Genomic DNA, 19,712 nt, shown 5'->3' with positions numbered 1-19,712 from the left:
AAGAATTCATTACAAATCATACCATCCGGAGTTTAACCCAATCGGTTTTAATCGTTAGAAATCTCTTTCCGGAATATTTAGGTATCTGTACTTCCAGGAAATAAGTGATTTGTAAAATGCGGTGTGTGGAACATAAGCGGAAAATCTTTACTGCCGCGGTTTTCCTGGGGGACTCATTACACTGATCAATATGGCAACGACTGATGAATGTCGCGGAAGTCAATGGAATATAAAAGGATATATTTTCACTTACCATCGGCGAGTTTTCCGTCGAACAGTTGATCTGGAAAGAGGCGAAACCATATAACCATTAGTAGTAGCATGAGGCTTTTTTATTTCACTTTTTTGTGATTTATTTTACGCCCTTGCTTTTGATGACAACCAGACATTCTTGCTTTCTTGTCTTTGATGTCAACTATCACTGTTTTAACCCTTACTTTATGTTGTCAAGTCCATATTTTTGTACCCCTAATTTTTCTTGTCAAACTCATTTTAACCCCTCGCATTTTTTTGAGCAATAAACCTTTCACGTCCTTTGATTTAACCCTCGTTTGTTTTGTAAATTCTATCTTAAAACCCCTTTCTTTGTTTTGTAAATTCTATCTTAAAACCCCTTTCTTTGTTTTGTAAATTCTATCTTTAAACCTCTTTCTTTGTTTTAAAATCTGCAATGCTTGACACCATTTATCCTATTTTTATCCTTTACATTTTGTCTAATTTTGTGTTCACCTTTTTAAATTTTGCGTTCACATTTTAACGTTAAAAGATCAACTTTCATGAATTTCCATAATTTTTGTTTGTTAATGTTGTCTCGATCTGAAGTAAGAAATACGGGTGTATTCATAAATCAGTATTCAGTTTTGTTTTCAGAAGAAATAATTTATAACATGATGTAATTATTACTTTCGAAAGAATTGGAAAAGAATACGTTAAGTATGTTTTTTTCACTCTATTGATATTCTAGGGCTTCATAGAGAATTAAAAATACATAACATTACATTCAACACATTTGCAGTTTGCAAGCAAGAAATGTACAGGGAGGACTGAAAATCCGAGAGAGCACAGGATAGCATTAAGGTGTTAGAATGTTATCTAAATATTGGAATATAACAAATTAAATTACTTATATTGATATATGTTTCCAATCAGGAAATGAAATCGGAAATGAATCTCTTCTGAGAACTAATATTATAAATAGGGAGTCAGTAGAACATTCAGCTTTCAAACCGCGTATTTCGAAATCTTGTATATAATATATTTACTTCTCTTCCTTCTTCAGCTTAGTAAACTAACGCGCTTTATAGAATACAGTGTATGTCTGTATCCCATTGCGTTCATACCATCGTTAACGCAAAAAACACCGTTCAATCCCTACTTGAATTCCGTTTAAATGTTATGTATAGATTAAACCCGACAATGTTTGTATCCTTATTATCTCTGAATACTATATATGTCTTAAATCAACATCATACGGTGTTTTAAAATGCGTTATCATTGTGTCTGGAAGTTAAATAGAAAAACCTGTTCAGACCAAAAACGACCAAAAGGAAATGACCTTTGGACATTGGAAGGCAAAATTGAGATAGTGAGCTCATTACCATATGACTAGTTTATTGACGGCTTTATCGTAAGATCTACCGTTTTATTACAGAGCGTGTCTGATCCTCTCCAAGCCAATTAAGCTTTACTTTTGAAAACAGCTCATCTCCTAAGTGGAATATTTATACTATTGCATATGGTTATAACAATTAATGTGTATGAAGGATTTCACCACTGGACGTTATATTGCTGAGGATTGTCACAGCACAGTACCTACAGATATCTAATAATGGTGGCGCTTTTTCTATTGTGCGTTCTTCACAATTATATGCTTTGCTATCCAGCAAATTGCATCACTTGCAGCATATGGCTATACGGGAGGCTGGTTTTACTGAATATAGCTCACCTCCAGACACATGCTGTAATGAGCTTCACGAATATCAAAACGGCGGGGATCAATGATATATTGTTCTAAGCCAACTCGGCTTGGTAGTATTGGGTGCTTCAAGATATTAATTTTCAGAACAAATTGAAACTAGGATAGGAATGATTTCAATACATATTCCGTACCCTAATCGCTAAACAAAATACGACCCTGTTCTAAAGAATTCAATATACAGCAGCAAATTATAGCTGAATATGTAAAATTACTTGTAATGGTTAAGGCACTGTATCCTGTTACCAATATATATTGTCTACAGAATAGTTTACTGACATAATCTTCGCAAGTGTATTGATAGTTACAGTGTCACTATATTCGAGAACAAAATTACAAAAGTTAGAAATCTAGTACTTTAATATGAACGTACGCACAAGTATATAATTAACATTGGGACATTCTCTCAACTAAGCTGACCTGTCTCTCGACATTGCGTACTGACCTATTGCCTGCACATCTTGCATGTCAGTTCCTGCACATTCGTAGTTGAATTGTTGACTTTCTTCGCCAAACTCCGAGCTACATGGCATTGCGTCTCGTTTTTTACAAGGTCGAACTTCGATTCTGTCATTCCCACAGTTAGCGTGTGATTCAGCAACACTGCTCCCGACCTTGCAATACCGGATCCGGAAGTCCGTACTTCCTGACTGTAGCCATATTGACCATGAGCTCCAAGATGGTGCTGTTCATGTAAAGTAATGTAATTAACAATGGATAATAGACGTACGATCAGCTACCCGACACATTTTCGTGAGCATTACGATTGCTATACATGTATAACCCGGTAACTATTTTCAATCAAAATTAGCTGTAATTCTTGCACATTTGACAAAATATCAAATGCTACATCGAGAAGTGCACACCAGTGTATGACGTCAACATGCATAAAGTGAGAATATCTTCTTCACGTATTGATATAATGCTATATAATGCTAACTTAACTGTTAATATAAATATTTTTGAAGTTTGTTTGTCCTGACTAGGACATTTGATAGGCTAATGACTAATTGTGACGTCATCATTCAATTTGATACCTGATTTACAGTTTCGAAAGATATCATTCTACTGCACATTTTATGGACTTGAGGTTAACAAAATCAGCTTAAGTGACCCATTTAAGGGGAGTTGTAAGTTTATGTTATAGGTATCAAGCTAGTCTGTATAATTACCCGTGTTTTCCTCACAGAAAGTCTCATATGGCTCACCTGTAACAAACAATTACTTCAAATAACATCTTGACATTAACATGTTGGCATGACTTGTTATGTTGTTTATCTTTCCTTCATCTTAAACCAAATATTAAAATCCAAATAGTCTTAGTAATGGTGGCATTAGTCCCTCCCTATAACCAATGGTGTCATAAATCCCAGTTGCCAATGATGCCATGATCCCATGCAACCAATGATGTCACTGGTCCAGTTTGAAGTATCCCACTTTGACCTTATGTATACACAATTCTGCAAGAGACAAATCGAGGGAGTCCAATACCTCGATATTACCGCGTTGATCATGAACATATATATCAGCTTGTTTATTAAAATCTCAGGTAGAAACTACCATGAGGAGAGTGCTCAACAGTTTAAAACCTTCGGTAGACACTGTTCTGATGAGAGTGTTCAAGAGTTTAAAACCTCAGGTAGACACTGCCCCGAGGAGAGTGTTCAACAGTTTAAAACCTCAGGTAGACACTGCCCCGAGGAGAGTGTTCAACAGTTTAAAATCCCAGGTAGACACTGCCCCGAGGAGAGTGTTCAACAGTTTAAAATCCCAGGTAGACACTGCCCCGAGGAGAGTGTTCAACAGTTTAAAACCTCAGGTAGACACTGCCCGAGGAGAGTATTCAACAGTTTAAAATCCCAGGTAGACACTGCCCCGAGGAGAGTGTTCAACAGTTTAAAACCTCAGGTAGACACTGCCCTGAGGAGAGTATTCAACAGTTTAAAACCTTCGGTAGACACTGCCCTGAGGAGAGTATTCAGCAGTTTAAAACCTTCGGTAGACACTGCCCTGAGGAGAGTATTCAACAGTTTAAAACCTCAGGTAGACACTGCCCCGAGGAGAGTGCTCAACAGTTTAAAATCTCAGGTAGACACTGCCCTGAGGAGAGTATTCAACAGTTTAAAACCTCAGGTAGACACTGCCCGAGGAGAGTATTCAACAGTTTAAAACCTCAGGTAGACACTGCCCCGAGGAGAGTGTTCAACAGTTTAAAACCTCAGGTAGACACTGTCCCGAGGAGAGTATTCAACAGTTTAAAACCTCAGGTAGACACTGCCCGAGGAGAGTATTCAACAGTTTAAAACCTCAGGTAGACACTGCCCCGAGGAGAGTATTCAACAGTTTAAAACCTCAGGTAGACACTGCCCGAGGAGAGTATTCAACAGTTTAAAACCTCAGGTAGACACTGCCCCGAGGAGAGTATTCAACAGTTTAAAACCTCAGGTAGACACTGTCCCGAGGAGAGTATTCAACAGTTTAAAACCTCAGGTAGACACTGCCCGAGGAGAGTATTCAACAGTTTAAAACCTCAGGTAGACACTGCCCCGAGGAGAGTATTCAACAGTTTAAAACCTTCGGTAGACACTGCCCGAGGAGAGTATTCAACAGTTTAAAACCTCAGGTAGACACTGCCCGAGGAGAGTGTTCAACAGTTTAAAACCTCAGGTAGACACTGCCCGAGGAGAGTGTTCAACAGTTTAAAACCTTCGGTAGACACTGCCCCGAGGAGAGTATTCAACAGTTTAAAATCTCAGGTAGACACTGCCCTGAGGAGAGTGTTCAACAGTTTAAAACCTCAGGTAGATACTGCCCCGAGGAGAGTGTTCAACAGTTTAAAACCTCAGGTAGACACTGCCCCGAGGAGAGTGTTCAACAGTTTAAAACCTCAGGTAGACACTGCCCCGAGGAGAGTGTTCAACAGTTTAAAACCTCAGGTAGACATTGCCCCGAGGAGAGTGTTCAACAGTTTAAAACCTCAGGTAGACATTGCCCCGAGGAGAGTGTTCAACAGTTTAAAACCTCAGGTAAACACTGCCCTGAGGGGAGTATTCAACAGTTTAAAATCCCAGGTAAACACTGCCCTGAGGGGAGTATTCAACAGTTTAAAATCCCAGGTAGACACTGCACCGAGGAGAGTATTCAACAGTTTAAAACCTCAGGTAGACACTGCCCTGAGGGGAGTGCTAAGCAGCTCCCCTGGCTTTATAGCATACACGTATATGCTGGGTACTGCGTCTTTACTCTCCTGTACGACAAACCAACAAACACAACAGGAACTTGTATTTGTGTCAAGGCAAACATCTTACCACTAGGCTAAAGGGAAATTCCACATGTCAGGGTTAGTAAGATGACTACTTTTACAGTTTCATGGATGATGGAAACAAGTCCGGGTAATCTTATAGTTACATCACACTAAAATACCATACCTAGTCAGAAGAATAACTTACATGCGCGGTAATCGGCGCGCGTGATGTTCCGTTGTTGTTCGCATGCCTGTTGTTCCATGTGACACGGGCTAGGGTAAAGTGTCCCGTCAGAGCCACACAGCTGATTTCCGAACTCATTTCCGCATTGCACTGGGCATGCGCATTCCACATTTTCATCTCCAGTTCGAACGCACACTCCACCATATCTGCAGTTTTTCTTCTCACATAGTTTGAGAACTGTAACGGAAATAGGAAATACACATTTATTCATTATTAGGAAAATTGATTGATGCGGAAAGCCTCTATATCCATACCAACAATATATACATATGTAAATAAAACGAGTTCTTATTTTTGTTCTAAAGGCAAATGCAGGGGCCGTAGGCTACTGGTCACAGGAACTCTTTTCGTATCATGCCAAGAATTTTCAAGACCCCAGACTTCTGTGCAATATAGTAGAAAACACAGTGTACAAGACTAAACAGAATAAAAGGCAAATGTAATTACTGTAAGTATCTCGTTAGTGAAAGTGAAATTAGCATAGTTGGTACTCTGGTAGTTACAAATAGATAGTTTATTTGTCAAATTGACATTTTTGGAAATACCAATGCACGCAATCGTCAGCCATTATTGCAAGCATCTCTTCAGCATTTAAACGGATAATAAGGGGAATACCATTGTATTGAAGTACCATTCAAGTATCATTCTGGGTTTGATCAAAATAGGATATCTTTTATAAAACGAATCTTAGAGGCTTTCATGTTTACGAGTCTCGGCGACTAAAAATTGAATCTTTCGAAAAGAGTTTCATAAAATTTCATATGAAATGATTAGCAATAAGATACCTTTTATCACATACATGTGTAACTCAGAATACTTATATTTTGACATAAGTAAAGTGAAAATGTGTAAGATTTTATTTAAATGGAGACAGCCATTTTGTTGCACCATTTACAATGCATAACGTCCCGCCATTGTCCATATTACGATTGGCACAATCAATGGAAAACCTTCTAGGGTATATTACATAGGTGACATAAACGGGATAACATGCCGATTACGTGATGAATTTTAATAGATAGATGATAGACAAAGAACACAGTATGATACGTACAGCTTGGAATTTTGTCAGCATCGTCAAACACATCTGAAATTAAAAAAGATTGTTGTTAATTAAATTGCGTTTATAATATTGGTAACACCTAATGTACTTTGTACGTATATTGCTTTGGTTTTAATCTAAATAAGTTACTAACATATATACATTATGCTCTATTCAAAAAGAAAAAAAAAACCCCATTCAATTCATATATTTACATTATGATGTAGATTTGATTATTTGGAATAAAGAGTTATTTTTATTTTTTATAACTTTTGATAGCTATATATGAACAATGCAAAATTGATGGAACAGCCGGTGATCCCGCCAATGCACCTTGCCATGTTTACCGTGTCCCTCCACATTTTAAAAGTTTTTTTTTCTTTTTCTTTTTGTAAGACATCACATAACATGATTCGTGGTAAATGGTAAATTAGATTTATTTCATGAGAATAAATGGCAAAGAGAACACCACTCAAGATAATGAAACGCGGACTATTTTTCTGGCGTATTAATATTTAACTGATGCATTGTGTGGAAAATCTGAACATGAAACGATATTTTCACATTGCATTCACGGTGTTTTCATCGTCAAATGTTTGTTGTTTTCACTTTGTATGTTCATATAAAGAATCAACACTTAGAATATAAACATATAACAATGACGTACTTGGTTCCTCGGTGACGCTATCGTCTCTCATGGTTACAATCTCCGTGTTGGCCGACGCCTCCACGTCATCGTCGTCACGTTCCTCAGTGACAGGGGCTGACGTCACATATGGGGTAGTGTCCGTTGGACCTGTTACATGTAAATAAACACGTAATCATATCAGACGTGACGACAGACATATGAAGACAATACTAGGACGAATTAAGTAAACGTTTTTCATTGATCGTATGTCTGAAAAAGAAGGCAGTCGTAAACAAAAAAAAGTTAAAACGGCTCGAAATGGAAAAGAATGCAAGACGAGATATTACGTCAGAGAAATGAACTAGAGCTCCCAGCCCTGGTATTTCTCAAGTTGTTCTGTGAAAAAAGGAACCTTATAAAGTAGCTAAACATCTCCGAAATTAGGTTATCCAATTGTATGAAGAACACGATGAGAAATGGCTGCTAGACACGATTATTTCTACCAATTTGGGGAGATACAGCAGCGTTTAGTTGTATGGTGACTTAAAGAGTGACTTCCCTTTCTGCGACATGGAACCCACACTGATCAATTGTTACAGCACACGTCAAGTAAATAATAATGTCACCGACCTGATGTTTTCAGAGACGTGAAAGTTTCCACTTCCGTGACATTGCTCTGTTCTTCTTCAAAACCGGAACCGGAACCAATAAATCCATCGACGTCATCGCTGATAATATCACGTGAAGATTCTACCAGCTTTGTTGGGTATGTTTCGAAGATGATTTTTCCGTCTGCTGCCTCTAGAAGCGACTCATTTCCTGTGGCGGTGGAATCGTCCAAATCAATGACATCATCTACTGTTTGGTTATCGTCTGTAAATACATGAAATGAGGAGGTCTCTGAAATAGACAGCAACTCAGCTGTAATAAAGGTTAATGAATAATGGCGGCCTGATGGGGACAACCGATTACGCAGTTGTGGAGATAATGGTAGCCGTAACAGAGACTGAGGAATACAGAAGGAAGGGGAGAAGGAGGGGTAGGGATCGGGGGAAGGGTGACTTTCTAACGCTGTCAGACGCAGGCTGAGTCTGGCTGGAATATTGAGACCGACAGAACTAGCAATTACTGACCACAACACGCCGAGATCGCTGTAAGTGACCGCTTCATAGATAGTAAGCCCATCAGATAGCAACCTATCAATCGATATCGCCACTATTGGTGTAATAATTAAATAGTGGTTATCTCTCACGGCTAAACATCCACGTTTAATACAGACCATGCGACTACGTATTATACCAAAATCAAGATCGCCAGAAAATAAAATGTGTCAGTCATAGCAGTTTGACTAACAACAGATGCATTTCCTGTATACATTGTACCGTATATTTGGCAGACAATGGGATTTAAGGTTAGGTATATTCATTCTGTCTGTTCGAGTTGGAATCAAAGTAACGCAGTATATGGAAAGTGTATTTGATGAACCAAAAGCAAGATATGGACAAGTTCGTTTATTAGCCAAACGTAGACATACGTGCATGCACATTAAAGTGGGGAACTCTTAGCGGTCACGTGGTTGATACCAGTACAGAGGGGGGATATTCAAATTATGATAAAGAGCAGAGTCAAAATCATATGGTGCTAATTAGTGCACTTATGCTCGACCATTTAATGAATGGAGGCATACTTAACAAGTATTGCTGTCACCCATTCAAACTATTCCTATCATTTGAAGGTGTATTTTTACTCTTTAAGGTATTCCGTGAGGTACACGCCATTACCATAGATACCAGTTATTGATCTTCACACATCCCGAACACTCCCGGCTATTGTCCTAAATAATTCATCCCATTCGCTTCGTAAATCATAGGCGCCCTGGTACATGGTTACCATTCTCTACGTGTGATGGGTTCTGATACTGTGTGATATCGCAATGTTTGCGATTAATCACAATATTACCATTGCTTGAACTACATCGTAGAATATCGTATACCATATGTCCCTATACAATACATCACGTGATCTTTTAAAGCAAAACCGTAATCGCTGAACTTCGAGCACCACATGACCTTCCATGCACATCACGTGATATTATACTTCACAGAACATGTATAACCATGCGACAGAATAGCGTGGCTTTGCCTGTCGTATTTCTTTAAGCAATGAACAGTGGTTGTAATGTTGTTATATTTACATTGTCTTACCATTTCGTCAACTTTGAAAAAAACTAAACCAACACAAAATAATCCCGCCTTTTTTAATGTCACATGACCCACTGGGTGTTATAGCCTGAGGCACTGGGTGTTATAGGCGTATGGTGGCAACTGCCTCTTAGCATTGTGTCAATGGGGAAATGCGGAGCAAATGTAAATATACCGAACGTGTTGGTGCCGTTTAATGCAATGTTAATGTATGTGACGTCATCATTCTGACAATCATGTCGTTTTCGCCTTTGTTGTTCTACTCAAGGTCTTTTGGAAGCAGATTTTACCGAGATTGCGGAGAAAATGGTTATATGAAGATGCAGGTGAAAGCGCCTATATTGCAGTGGTCTGTTGTGTGGATTGGTAAACAGAAATTACTTTGTTTGACGTTGTTACGGGTAACATGCAATTTTACTCTGTGAAATAGAAACGCTCGTTTGATGTCGTTACAGTTTCCATGCCAACAAATGGATTGCTACACTCTCACACATTGTATGATAAAATGTTCATGTTTCAAACTCGCCCCCTCATAGCTACATGCTCATTTCTGTACCGATGTCGTAAGTGTGGGTGGCTGTACTCGGTTATATTCTACTTTAATTTGGTAGTGAGGAATAAGTGAGGTCACTAAATTATATTCATATCAAAGCTTCCGCTTGGCATCGAACCCACGACCCCAGGATTACTACTTCCGCTCTACAGAATGAGCTAAAGAGAAAATACCTCTTGCCGAGCCACAATGTAGTATTTACCTCCCGGAAAGAAATCGTGCTCTAGATTTCAAATTTTATAGCGATGCTTTTGGAGGAAGACTGAATATTTCCCCTACACGGGCATATTTGTCACAGGGGATCGAACCCGGGGCCACTAGGTTTCAGACAAACACTTTATCGAACGCGTAAAATTCAGCCTGGACGAGTTAATAGGTAGCAGCTACTGTGGTATGGGTACTAGTACTGTGTTACATTGATAGTGGAGTGTGTCTTAAAGTTTTGAGGCAGAAGAGTTCTGCCACTACAACGATGAAAAGTGGCGAGGGTGATATTCAAATTTCAGGATAGTTGATAGGAGATTCAGTTTGTGGTGATAACGATAGATCTGCCATTCCGTCCCGTCTCCCCTGGGTTTGATAGGGATGGGAGAATACCTATTGTACATCTTGCATTCACTCCAAGTTTTGTCTATAAAACGAGTTCAAAATGAAAATATCATGTTGACAGCAAAGTGTATTAAGAGCAATAGTTCCAATTATACCCACGTGACTGCTGTTAATATCCCGCTGACGGATGGCATCATGGGTAATTATGGTACTGGTCCTCCATGCGTTTGATAGACGTAACGAAGTTAGCTTGTTTGGCTGTGCATCAATACAACCAATACCGAATAATGAAGGAGGATGGCTGAATCAGCAGAAATGTTTATCGATTGGTAAAATTACACGCAAGCTAGTTTAGAGTGATGCAAAGCGCTTTGTTTTAACCTCCGATACATGTAGATCGACACACAGCCAGAATACAACGATAGCAGCGATAGGCTGGGGGCCAGGGGACAGAATCTGCTCTGTTAGATAACACTTTTTACCACGACGCAGGCTGTTCAATTCGCCAATGGCTTGTAAGAATTTGATTATTTGTACCAAATAACACAGATATCATTTTACAATTATTGTCGTTTATGTGTTAGCACTAAGAATCCATTTTAATTGTATTCTATTAGTGTATGCTACACTCGAGTTACATTGGTTAAAACTAGTTCAAACATCAAATTCACAAAACCCCACTCTCACCGAATCCCAGCTTTTTTGTCCGGCCTTCTCTATTATCACCGAATCCCAGCTTTTTTGTCCGGTCGACTCTAGTATCTCCGTATCCCAGCTTTTCTCTCCAGTCCACTCTAGTATCTCCGTATCCCAGCTTTGTTCCCCGACCACTCTAGTATCTCCGTATCCCAGCTTTGTTCCCCGACCACTCTAGTATCTCCGTATCCCAGCTTTGCTCTCCAGTCCACTCTAGTATCTCCGTATCCCAGCTTTGTTCCCCGACCACTCTAGTATCTCCGTATCCCAGGTTTGTTCCCCGACCACTCTAGTATCTTCGTATCCCAGCTTTGTTCTCCAGTCCACTCTAGTATCTCCGTATCCCAGCTTTGTTCCCCGACCACTCTAGTATCTCCGTATCCCAGGTTTGTTCCCCGACCACTCTAGTATCTCCGTATCCCAGCTTTGTTCTCCGACCACTCTAGTATCTCCGTATTCCAGCTTTGCTCTCCAGTCCACTCTAGTATCTCCGTATCCCAGCTTTGTTCTCCAGTCCACTCTAGTATCTTCGTATCCAAGCTATGCTCTCCAGTCCACTCTAGTATCTCCGTATCCCAGCTTTGTTCCCCGACCACTCTAGTATCTCCGTATCCCAGCTATGCTCTCCAGTCCACTCTAGTATCTCCGTATCCCAGCTTTGTTCCCCGACCACTCTAGTATCTTCGTATCCCAGCTATGCTCTCCAGTCCACTCTAGTATCTCCGTATCCCAGCTTTTCTCTCCAGTCCACTCTAGTATCTCCGTATCCCAGCTTTGTTCCCCGACCACTCTAGTATCTCCGTATCCCAGCTTTGTTCCCCGACCACTCTAGTATCTTCGTATCCCAGCTATGCTCTCCAGTCCACTCTAGTATCTCCGTATCCCAGCTTTTCTCTCCAGTCCACTCTAGTATCTCCGTATCCCAGCTTTGTTCCCCGACCACTCTAGTATCTCCGTATCCCAGCTTTGCTCTCCAGTCCGCTCTAGTATCTCCGTATCCCAGCTTTGCTCTCCAGTCCACTCTAGTATCTCCGTATCCCAGCTTTTCTCTCCAGTCCACTCTAGTATCTCCGTATCCCAGCTTTGTTCTCCAGTCCACTCTAGTATCTTCGTATCCAAGCTATGCTCTCCAGTCCACTCTAGTATCTACGTATCCCAGCTATGCTCTCCAGTCCACTCTAGTATCTCCGTATCCCAGCTTTGTTCCCCGACCACTCTAGTATCTCCGTATCCCAGCTTTGTTCTCCAGTCCACTCTAGTATCTCCGTATCCCAGCTTTGTTCCCCGACCACTCTAGTATCTCCGTATCCCAGCTTTGTTCCCCGACCACTCTAGTATCTCCGTATCCCAGCTATGTTCTCCAGTCCACTCTAGTATCTCCGTATCCCAGATTTGTTCTCCAGTCCACTCTAGTATCTCCGTATCCCAGCTTTGTTCCCCGACCACTCTAGTATCTCCGTATCCCAGCTTTGTTCTCCAGTCCACTCTAGTATCTCCGTATCCCAGTTATGCTCTCCAGTCCACTCTAGTATCTCCGTATCCCAGCTTTGTTCCCCGACCACTCTAGTATCTCCGTATCCCAGTTATGCTCTCCAGACCACTCTAGTATCTCCGTAACTCAGCTTTGTTCCCCGACCACTCTAGTATCTCCGTATCCCAGCTTTGTTCCCCGACCACTCTAGTATCTACGTATCCCAGTTATGCTCTCCAGTCCACTCTAGTATCTCCGTATCCCAGCTTTGTTCCCCGACCACTCTAGTATCTCCGTATCCCAGTTATGCTCTCCAGTCCACTCTAGTATCTCCGTATCCCAGCTTTGTTCTCCAGTCCACTCTAGTATCTCCGTATCCCAGCTTTGTTCCCCGACCACTCTAGTATCTCCGTATCCCAGCTTTGTTCCCCGACCACTCTAGTATCTACGTATCCCAGTTATGCTCTCCAGTCCACTCTAGTATCTCCGTATCCCAGCTTTGTTCCCCGACCACTCTAGTATCTCCGTATCCCAGTTATGCTCTCCAGTCCACTCTAGTATCTCCGTATCCCAGCTTTGTTCCCCGACCACTCTAGTATCTCCGTATCCCAGCTTTGTTCCCCGACCACTCTAGTATCTCCGTATCCCAGCTTTGCTCTCCAGTCCGCTCTAGTATCTCCGTATCCCAGCTTTGCTCTCCAGTCCACTCTAGTATCTCCGTATCCCAGCTTTGTTCTCCAGTCCACTCTAGTATCTCCGTATCCCAGCTTTGTTCTCCAGTCCACTCTAGTATCTCCGTATCCCAGCTTTCCTCTCCAGTCCACTCTAGTATCTCCGTATCCCAGCTTTGTTCTCCAGTCCACTCTAGTATCTTCGTATCCCAGCTTTGCTCTCCAGTCCACTCTAGTATCTCCGTATCCCAGCTTTGTTCCCCGACCACTCTAGTATCTCCGTATCCCAGGTTTGTTCTCCAGTCCACTCTAGTATCTCCGTATCCCAGCTTTGTTCTCCAGTCCACTCTAGTATCTCCGTATCCCAGCTTTGTTCTCCAGTCCACTCTAGTATCTCCGTATCCCAGATTTGTTCTCCAGTCCACTCTAGTATCTCCGTATCCCAGCTTTGTTCCCCGACCACTCTAGTATCTCCGTATCCCAGCTTTGTTCCCCGACCACTCTAGTATCTCCGTATCCCAGCTTTGTTCTCCAGTCCACTCTAGTATCTCCGTATCCCAGCTTTGTTCCCCGACCACTCTAGTATCTCCGTATCCCAGCTTTGTTCTCCAGTCCACTCTAGTATCTCCGTATCCCAGCTTTGTTCCCCGACCACTCTAGTATCTCCGTATCCCAGGTTTGTTCTCCAGTCCACTCTAGTATCTCCGTATCCCAGCTTTGTTCTCTAGTCCACTCTAGTATCTCCGTATCCCAGCTTTGTTCCCCGACCACTCTAGTATCTCCGTATCCCAGCTTTGTTCCCCGACCACTCTAGTATCTCCGTATCCCAGCTTTGTTCCCCGACCACTCTAGTATCTCCGTATCCCAGCTTTGTTCTCCAGTCCGCTCTAGTATCTCCGTATCCCAGCTTTTCTCTCCAGTCCACTCTAGTATCTCCGTATCCCAGCTTTGTTCTCCAGTCCAATCTAGTATCTCCGTATCCCAGCTTTGCTCTCCGTCAGATATTATGGAATTTAATGTATAAGGAAAAGTTGTCAAAATTAAAAAAAACCTTCTTGGAATGTGGTCAAAAAGAAACCTTACTCTACTGGGGAAAATTACTGTTATCAAAACACTTGCACGGCTTCTTATAACACATATAATTCATTTTCTGCCAAACCCTGACAAAAAATGGATAAATGAAATAAACTCAGTTTTCGACAGGTTCATATGGGGATATAAACGGGACAAAATTAAACGAAATACAATGATTCTGGATTATGAAGAAGATGGATTAAAGATGATACATATTAAAAGTTATATGAAGTATTAAAAAAAAATTGATTAAAAGGCTATATAATGAAGCCAGTGACTGGCAATACTTAGCAAAGACAAACTTTATTTTTGGAGGGGAAAGGATGTGGAGCCCGAGGAAAATAAAACTAGAAGAAATAGCAAAAAACTTAACTAATACTTTTTGGAAAGATGACATATTAGAAAGGGCAGAATATAAGGATGAAGACCCATCAACTGTCCTCGAGGAGGATATTTCAAATTATGTACCTCTTCCTCTCTTTAGACATTTTTCCTGTGTATGAAATGAATGGAATTAAACTAGTTAAAGATTTTTTTAGATAATAACTTACATGTTCTACTTTTCAATACGGTTAAGATAAAATGTAATAATCTCAGTTTTTTACAATATTTTTCATTAGTTGGGAAGATACCAAGGGAAAAATAAAATCGTTTGAGAAGAGAAAATGTCACAGGAAGAAGTACAGATTTTTTTAAAAAAGTTATTGAAATGAAAGATCTTAAATATGTATACAAATCTCTTACAATACCATATAGAAAAGCAAGAGAAATGGATACGTAAATTTAATATAAATCCAAATGAGGAATTTGATTGGAATACAATTTATAGAATAAGTTTTAAAATACTATGGATACAAAGTTTTAAAATCAACATTTTAAAATTCTTCATAGGATTTTTACTACAAATACTTTTCTACGTGTATATCAAATTAAAGCAATTGATGATAGTTTATGTACCTTTTGTAGAGATTCCCCTGAAACTCATGAACACTTATTTTTTTTATTGTAGAAAAGTAGATAGAATATGGATTGAACTGTGAAATTGATTGAATAATATAAACCAGACTAATTTTAGAATAACGGGCCAGATGGGGATCAAAGACGTACTATTTTTTTGTGACAAAGGACCGCCAATAACAAACTACTTATATTGATAATTGAATATTTTATTTATAATTGTCGCTTCAGATGGACCCTACCAACTTTTGATGGTAGCAAGAAACAATTTAAAAAAATAAAGCAGATAGAGAGAAGTTTTGCTATATAAAACAATTCTATGGATATATTTAACCAGAAATGGTTCTCCCTTAACAATTAATTTTTTGTGCTCTCTTTCTCATTTTTGTACAGGTATACCATTTCATTGTCTTTTTTCTTCTTTGAAAACGTGCTTTTAATGTTATATTTGTATCCCCAGTGCATGTGGCACAAGGAATTTAACGGTTTAAAAACACCTTATATCATCTAAACTACCAGAAGTTAATATATGTATATTTGGATGTGTGTGTGTGTGTGTGTGTATCAGACTATCAGTGGGTGTGTATGTGTGAGTGTAAGAGTGTACAATTTAAGATTATTCCTATATATAATGTATGTACAATGATGCCAGTCTCAACTGACCTTTATGGCAACACAGTGGATATTTTTTTTGTCATGTTTTTTTTCTGTGCTGTATATTTTATATATCATATACAATTAAGCATTGAACGGCCTTCAGTTGGCATTCATAGTCAATATGAATGCCAACGGGACAGAGGCAAATTCCATGTACAAATGTAGTGCGCTAGCGCTTCATGTTGAATATGCCTCTGTCCAGTTGGCATTCATATTGACTATGAATGCCAACTGAAAGCCGTTCAATGCTTATATTTACCATCTGCGATTTTTTATTTGTCGTGCGATTTTTTTTTTTGAAATTTTCAAATTCAAATTTCAGTTGGCAGTTCATAAGCTGGTGAACTCGCAACTGAATTGGTAGGGTTATATAGTGGCAGTGCCATACAATGGTAAATATATAGTAATGCATGCAAGTATGTATGATAAGACAGCATGTGTGAATGAATGCGCAATGTTGATATAGATGACTGAATACATCTGTGTAAAGGTTGTAAAGGTGTATAGACAGAGTTTATGCATTAAATTATGACGTTGTATTTTTGTTTTGTTTTATTTCTTCTTTTTTTGTTTCGCCTTTTTTCTTTGTGCTGTGGAGTTAGTGTAATATTTTCATGTAGATATGAAAGTGCATATTCTGTATTCGCCCTAACTTAGCTAGTACTTTTATTCTGTGAAGCATTGAAATTAAAAAAAATATGCCCTTACAACTTAAAATTATTCTATATAAATAGTACAAGGAATATGGGTGTCTCTTTGTAACAACAGACCATACATAATGAGTTTTCAAAAAAATAATTATTAGGCGTTTTTTGTACTAAATATGGCGGATAATGTAAATGTATTGTGCCATTTGTATATTATATATTTATTAATACTCAAATTTTCCTTTTCCGTGTTTGTCCTTTTTCGTTATCATTCCTAGTAAAGTAAATGTGCCGTCTATTTTTTTTATTAAGGTTTCCTATTGGTGATACAGCATATGCACACATACATTATTACACATTATAGTCTCCCTTTTTGGAGAGTTTTTGAAAAATTATATCTTATCGTTAAATTGAAAAATAATATATAAATAAAAAGCTGTGTAGCTCTTAGCATGAATGTATGTAAATGTAGCCCCCTCTTTGCTTTGTTGAAAAAATTACTGTATGAATGAATGTAGAACGAATATTTCTTTTTCTCTATAAAACGAGTAAATGGGACGAAATGAAAATGAACGTGTGAAAGATGTGAAAGAGACCTCCTGTGAGAGGCTTCATGTTGTAAGAGGGTTGAACCCTGGGTCCCAAACCTACCATCCCTCAACTTTGCTAGGATGAATGAAATTCAATTTGAAACCGAAAAAAAACCCCCAAAAACTCTGTTGTCCGGCCTACTCTAGTATCTCCATATCCCAGGTTTTCCGGCCTACTCTAGTATCTCCATATCCCAGGTTTTCCGGACTACTCTAGTATCTCCATATCCCAGGTTTTCCGGCTAACTCTAGTATCTCCATATCCCAGGTTTTCCGGCTAACTCTAGTATCTCCATATCCCAGGTTTTCCGGCCTACTCTAGTATCTCTATATCCTAGGTTTTCCGGCTAACTCTAGTATCTCCATATCCCAGGTTTTCCGGCTAACTCTAGTATCTCCATATCCCAGGTTTTCCGGCTAAATCTAGTATCTCCATATCCTAGGTTTTCCGGCTAACTCTATTAACTCCGTTGCCACCCTTTATGATATCATATCTCACGCCAAACTCTACTTTAATCAGTACATCAATTGTAGTGATCAGTAGACACTAAGTTTTATTTACTTTCAAAGATGGCCCCGGAAAACGAGAGTTTACTTAAAAAAAATCGTTTTCGTGACATCTTTTCTTATATACGTAGAGGTAATTTTAAAATGAGGTCGACATGCTTGTAAACCAAGGTATCGTCACATTATGTATGACGTATATCTGGTTATATTGACAAGTAACGTTGACATACACAAATTATGCAAGTAAATATAATTAATTTGAAATATCCCACCGTAGTTCCAATAATGTTTCGTAGTAAAATTTGGAAACGAGAATGTATTAGTTAAAATGTCTCGCTTTTTCGAAAAAAAAAAGACAAAACTGAGGCTTCCATTAGGTATCTCAATAAGTTGATGACAGAATCTCGTGCTGAGGCATATGGGGAAGGACGAGATTCTTACGGCTTCTAAGGGTCAGGGATGATTTCGCGATACTATAATGAATACTGGCACCAGTTATGTGTGTGTGTGGAGCTTTTGCATAAACCTTGTGATATGAGGCTTTCCGAACAACATTTAGGTATTGCCCAAGTACCTTGTGTGAGGATCCTCTCGGATCTAGAAGTCAACGAACGCGGATTTTAACTATCAGGATTTTCTTACATCCAGAAGTCAACAAAAATAACCCAATATCGGAGGATGGGGAACAGTGTGTTACATGAAGTATCATGACAACTTTACTCAGATTGTATCGAAATATCGTCTGGTAAGGAGCAAAACGACAATGATTAATTTTAATGTCTTCTCAATTTTATCGCCATTTATACCTAACACCGGAGAGAATCGTCCCTTTTCTACAGTTTTTTTTTCATTTTCTTTACAAACGTAGTTTATATACCTAATGACAACACAACGTTCAAGAATCCGTGTTAAAAAGACATTCCATCGTGCACGTAGCTTTTCTACATACACTTATAGGTTTAAAGATAAGTTTGAATTGTCAGAAGAGGTTATCTCCAGGTGTAAATCTGACGTTTTATTGAACAATTTTCGTTGATCAGTTACCTTCATGTTGGCCATACCGAAGTTGCTGAACCTGACTTGGTTTACAATGAAATACAGTTTAGTATCATTTTATAGTGCTACCACACAGAAATATATCACATACACATGGACGCGTGACGCTACATCCGGCCGAAATTATAACAAAACATAAAGCAAATGATAGTAATTCTCGGTCAGGTCAGAGAACCCGCAACTTTCCTGTGACGGACGAACGAGCAACTGGAAGGACACAAATAAGGAAGTCTTCAATGGAAAAGGATCCCCAAATTTAGTAACCCCTTTAGAATCGCACCATGGGGTATAGCAGGTACAATTCTTACGCCCTACCTGCAAGATGGCCCCTGAATTTCTCTTGTCAGTACCATACTGGGTTCGGTACAATCTGTTATAGATATATCGGCGACTTATGTAAAATCGGTGTGTTAACATTAAGTAAAAGTAATTTATATTTGAATGGCCTTGTGCTGATGCATCTACTGATGTTTGATTTGCTTACGGGTTAACGAGTATCGGAGTATATCAGAGGCTACAAGGGACTACTTGTGTTGGCGTTAGAGCGAGGCTGAAACACTGTCACTAGGAGTGTATATCTATATGAGAACCCGTTTTGGTACCAGCTGTTTTGTACAGCTACGTGGGAGCTTTAGAAATAAAATATCCACGGAGATTCTTGGATCGTCTTCTGATATAATGCGTACGCGTGTACCAAAATAGATCAGTTATAAAACCATATCCAAAGTGACGATTGGTAGACTTGTTATTTGTCACACAGTTATATACGGCGGCGAGATTAATGGAAGTAAAGTATGATAAGGTAGGTTGGCGTACACAGAGCAGGAAGGGGTTCAGAACTGCTACCACACTAAATAGAGATTCTAAACCTCTGAAACCAAGAAATATATCACTATCATTATATAGGTCGGATTACTAGCAGGCAATGTCGTTGCGCGTACGATGTACCT

The 19,712-nt window shown here is 39.4% G+C and overlaps 1 protein-coding gene across 4 annotated transcripts in view; it reads right to left on the bottom strand.

The window, feature by feature from the left end:
- LOC117335648 overlaps nucleotides 1-19,712 on the bottom strand; it is a 75,945-nt gene that overhangs the window by 9,659 nt on the left and 46,574 nt on the right. For all 4 annotated transcript variants that reach the window (XM_033895788.1, XM_033895787.1, XM_033895790.1 and 1 more), the window contains exons 2-8: nucleotides 7,764-8,006; nucleotides 7,173-7,301; nucleotides 6,518-6,550; nucleotides 5,425-5,640; nucleotides 3,148-3,183; nucleotides 2,421-2,660; nucleotides 254-283 (exon numbers count right to left, since the gene is read on the bottom strand). In XM_033895788.1, the coding sequence (XP_033751679.1) occupies nucleotides 254-283; nucleotides 2,421-2,660; nucleotides 3,148-3,183; nucleotides 5,425-5,640; nucleotides 6,518-6,550; nucleotides 7,173-7,301; nucleotides 7,764-8,006 (927 nt within the window). The remainder of the gene's footprint in view (nucleotides 1-253; nucleotides 284-2,420; nucleotides 2,661-3,147; nucleotides 3,184-5,424; nucleotides 5,641-6,517; nucleotides 6,551-7,172; nucleotides 7,302-7,763; nucleotides 8,007-19,712) is intronic.

The sequence above is a fragment of the Pecten maximus genome, chromosome 10, assembly GCF_902652985.1.
Source record: "Pecten maximus chromosome 10, xPecMax1.1, whole genome shotgun sequence".
In the NCBI taxonomy this organism is placed as follows: Eukaryota; Metazoa; Mollusca; class Bivalvia; order Pectinida; family Pectinidae; genus Pecten; species Pecten maximus.
This window is presented reverse-complemented; position numbering and strand designations above follow the sequence as displayed.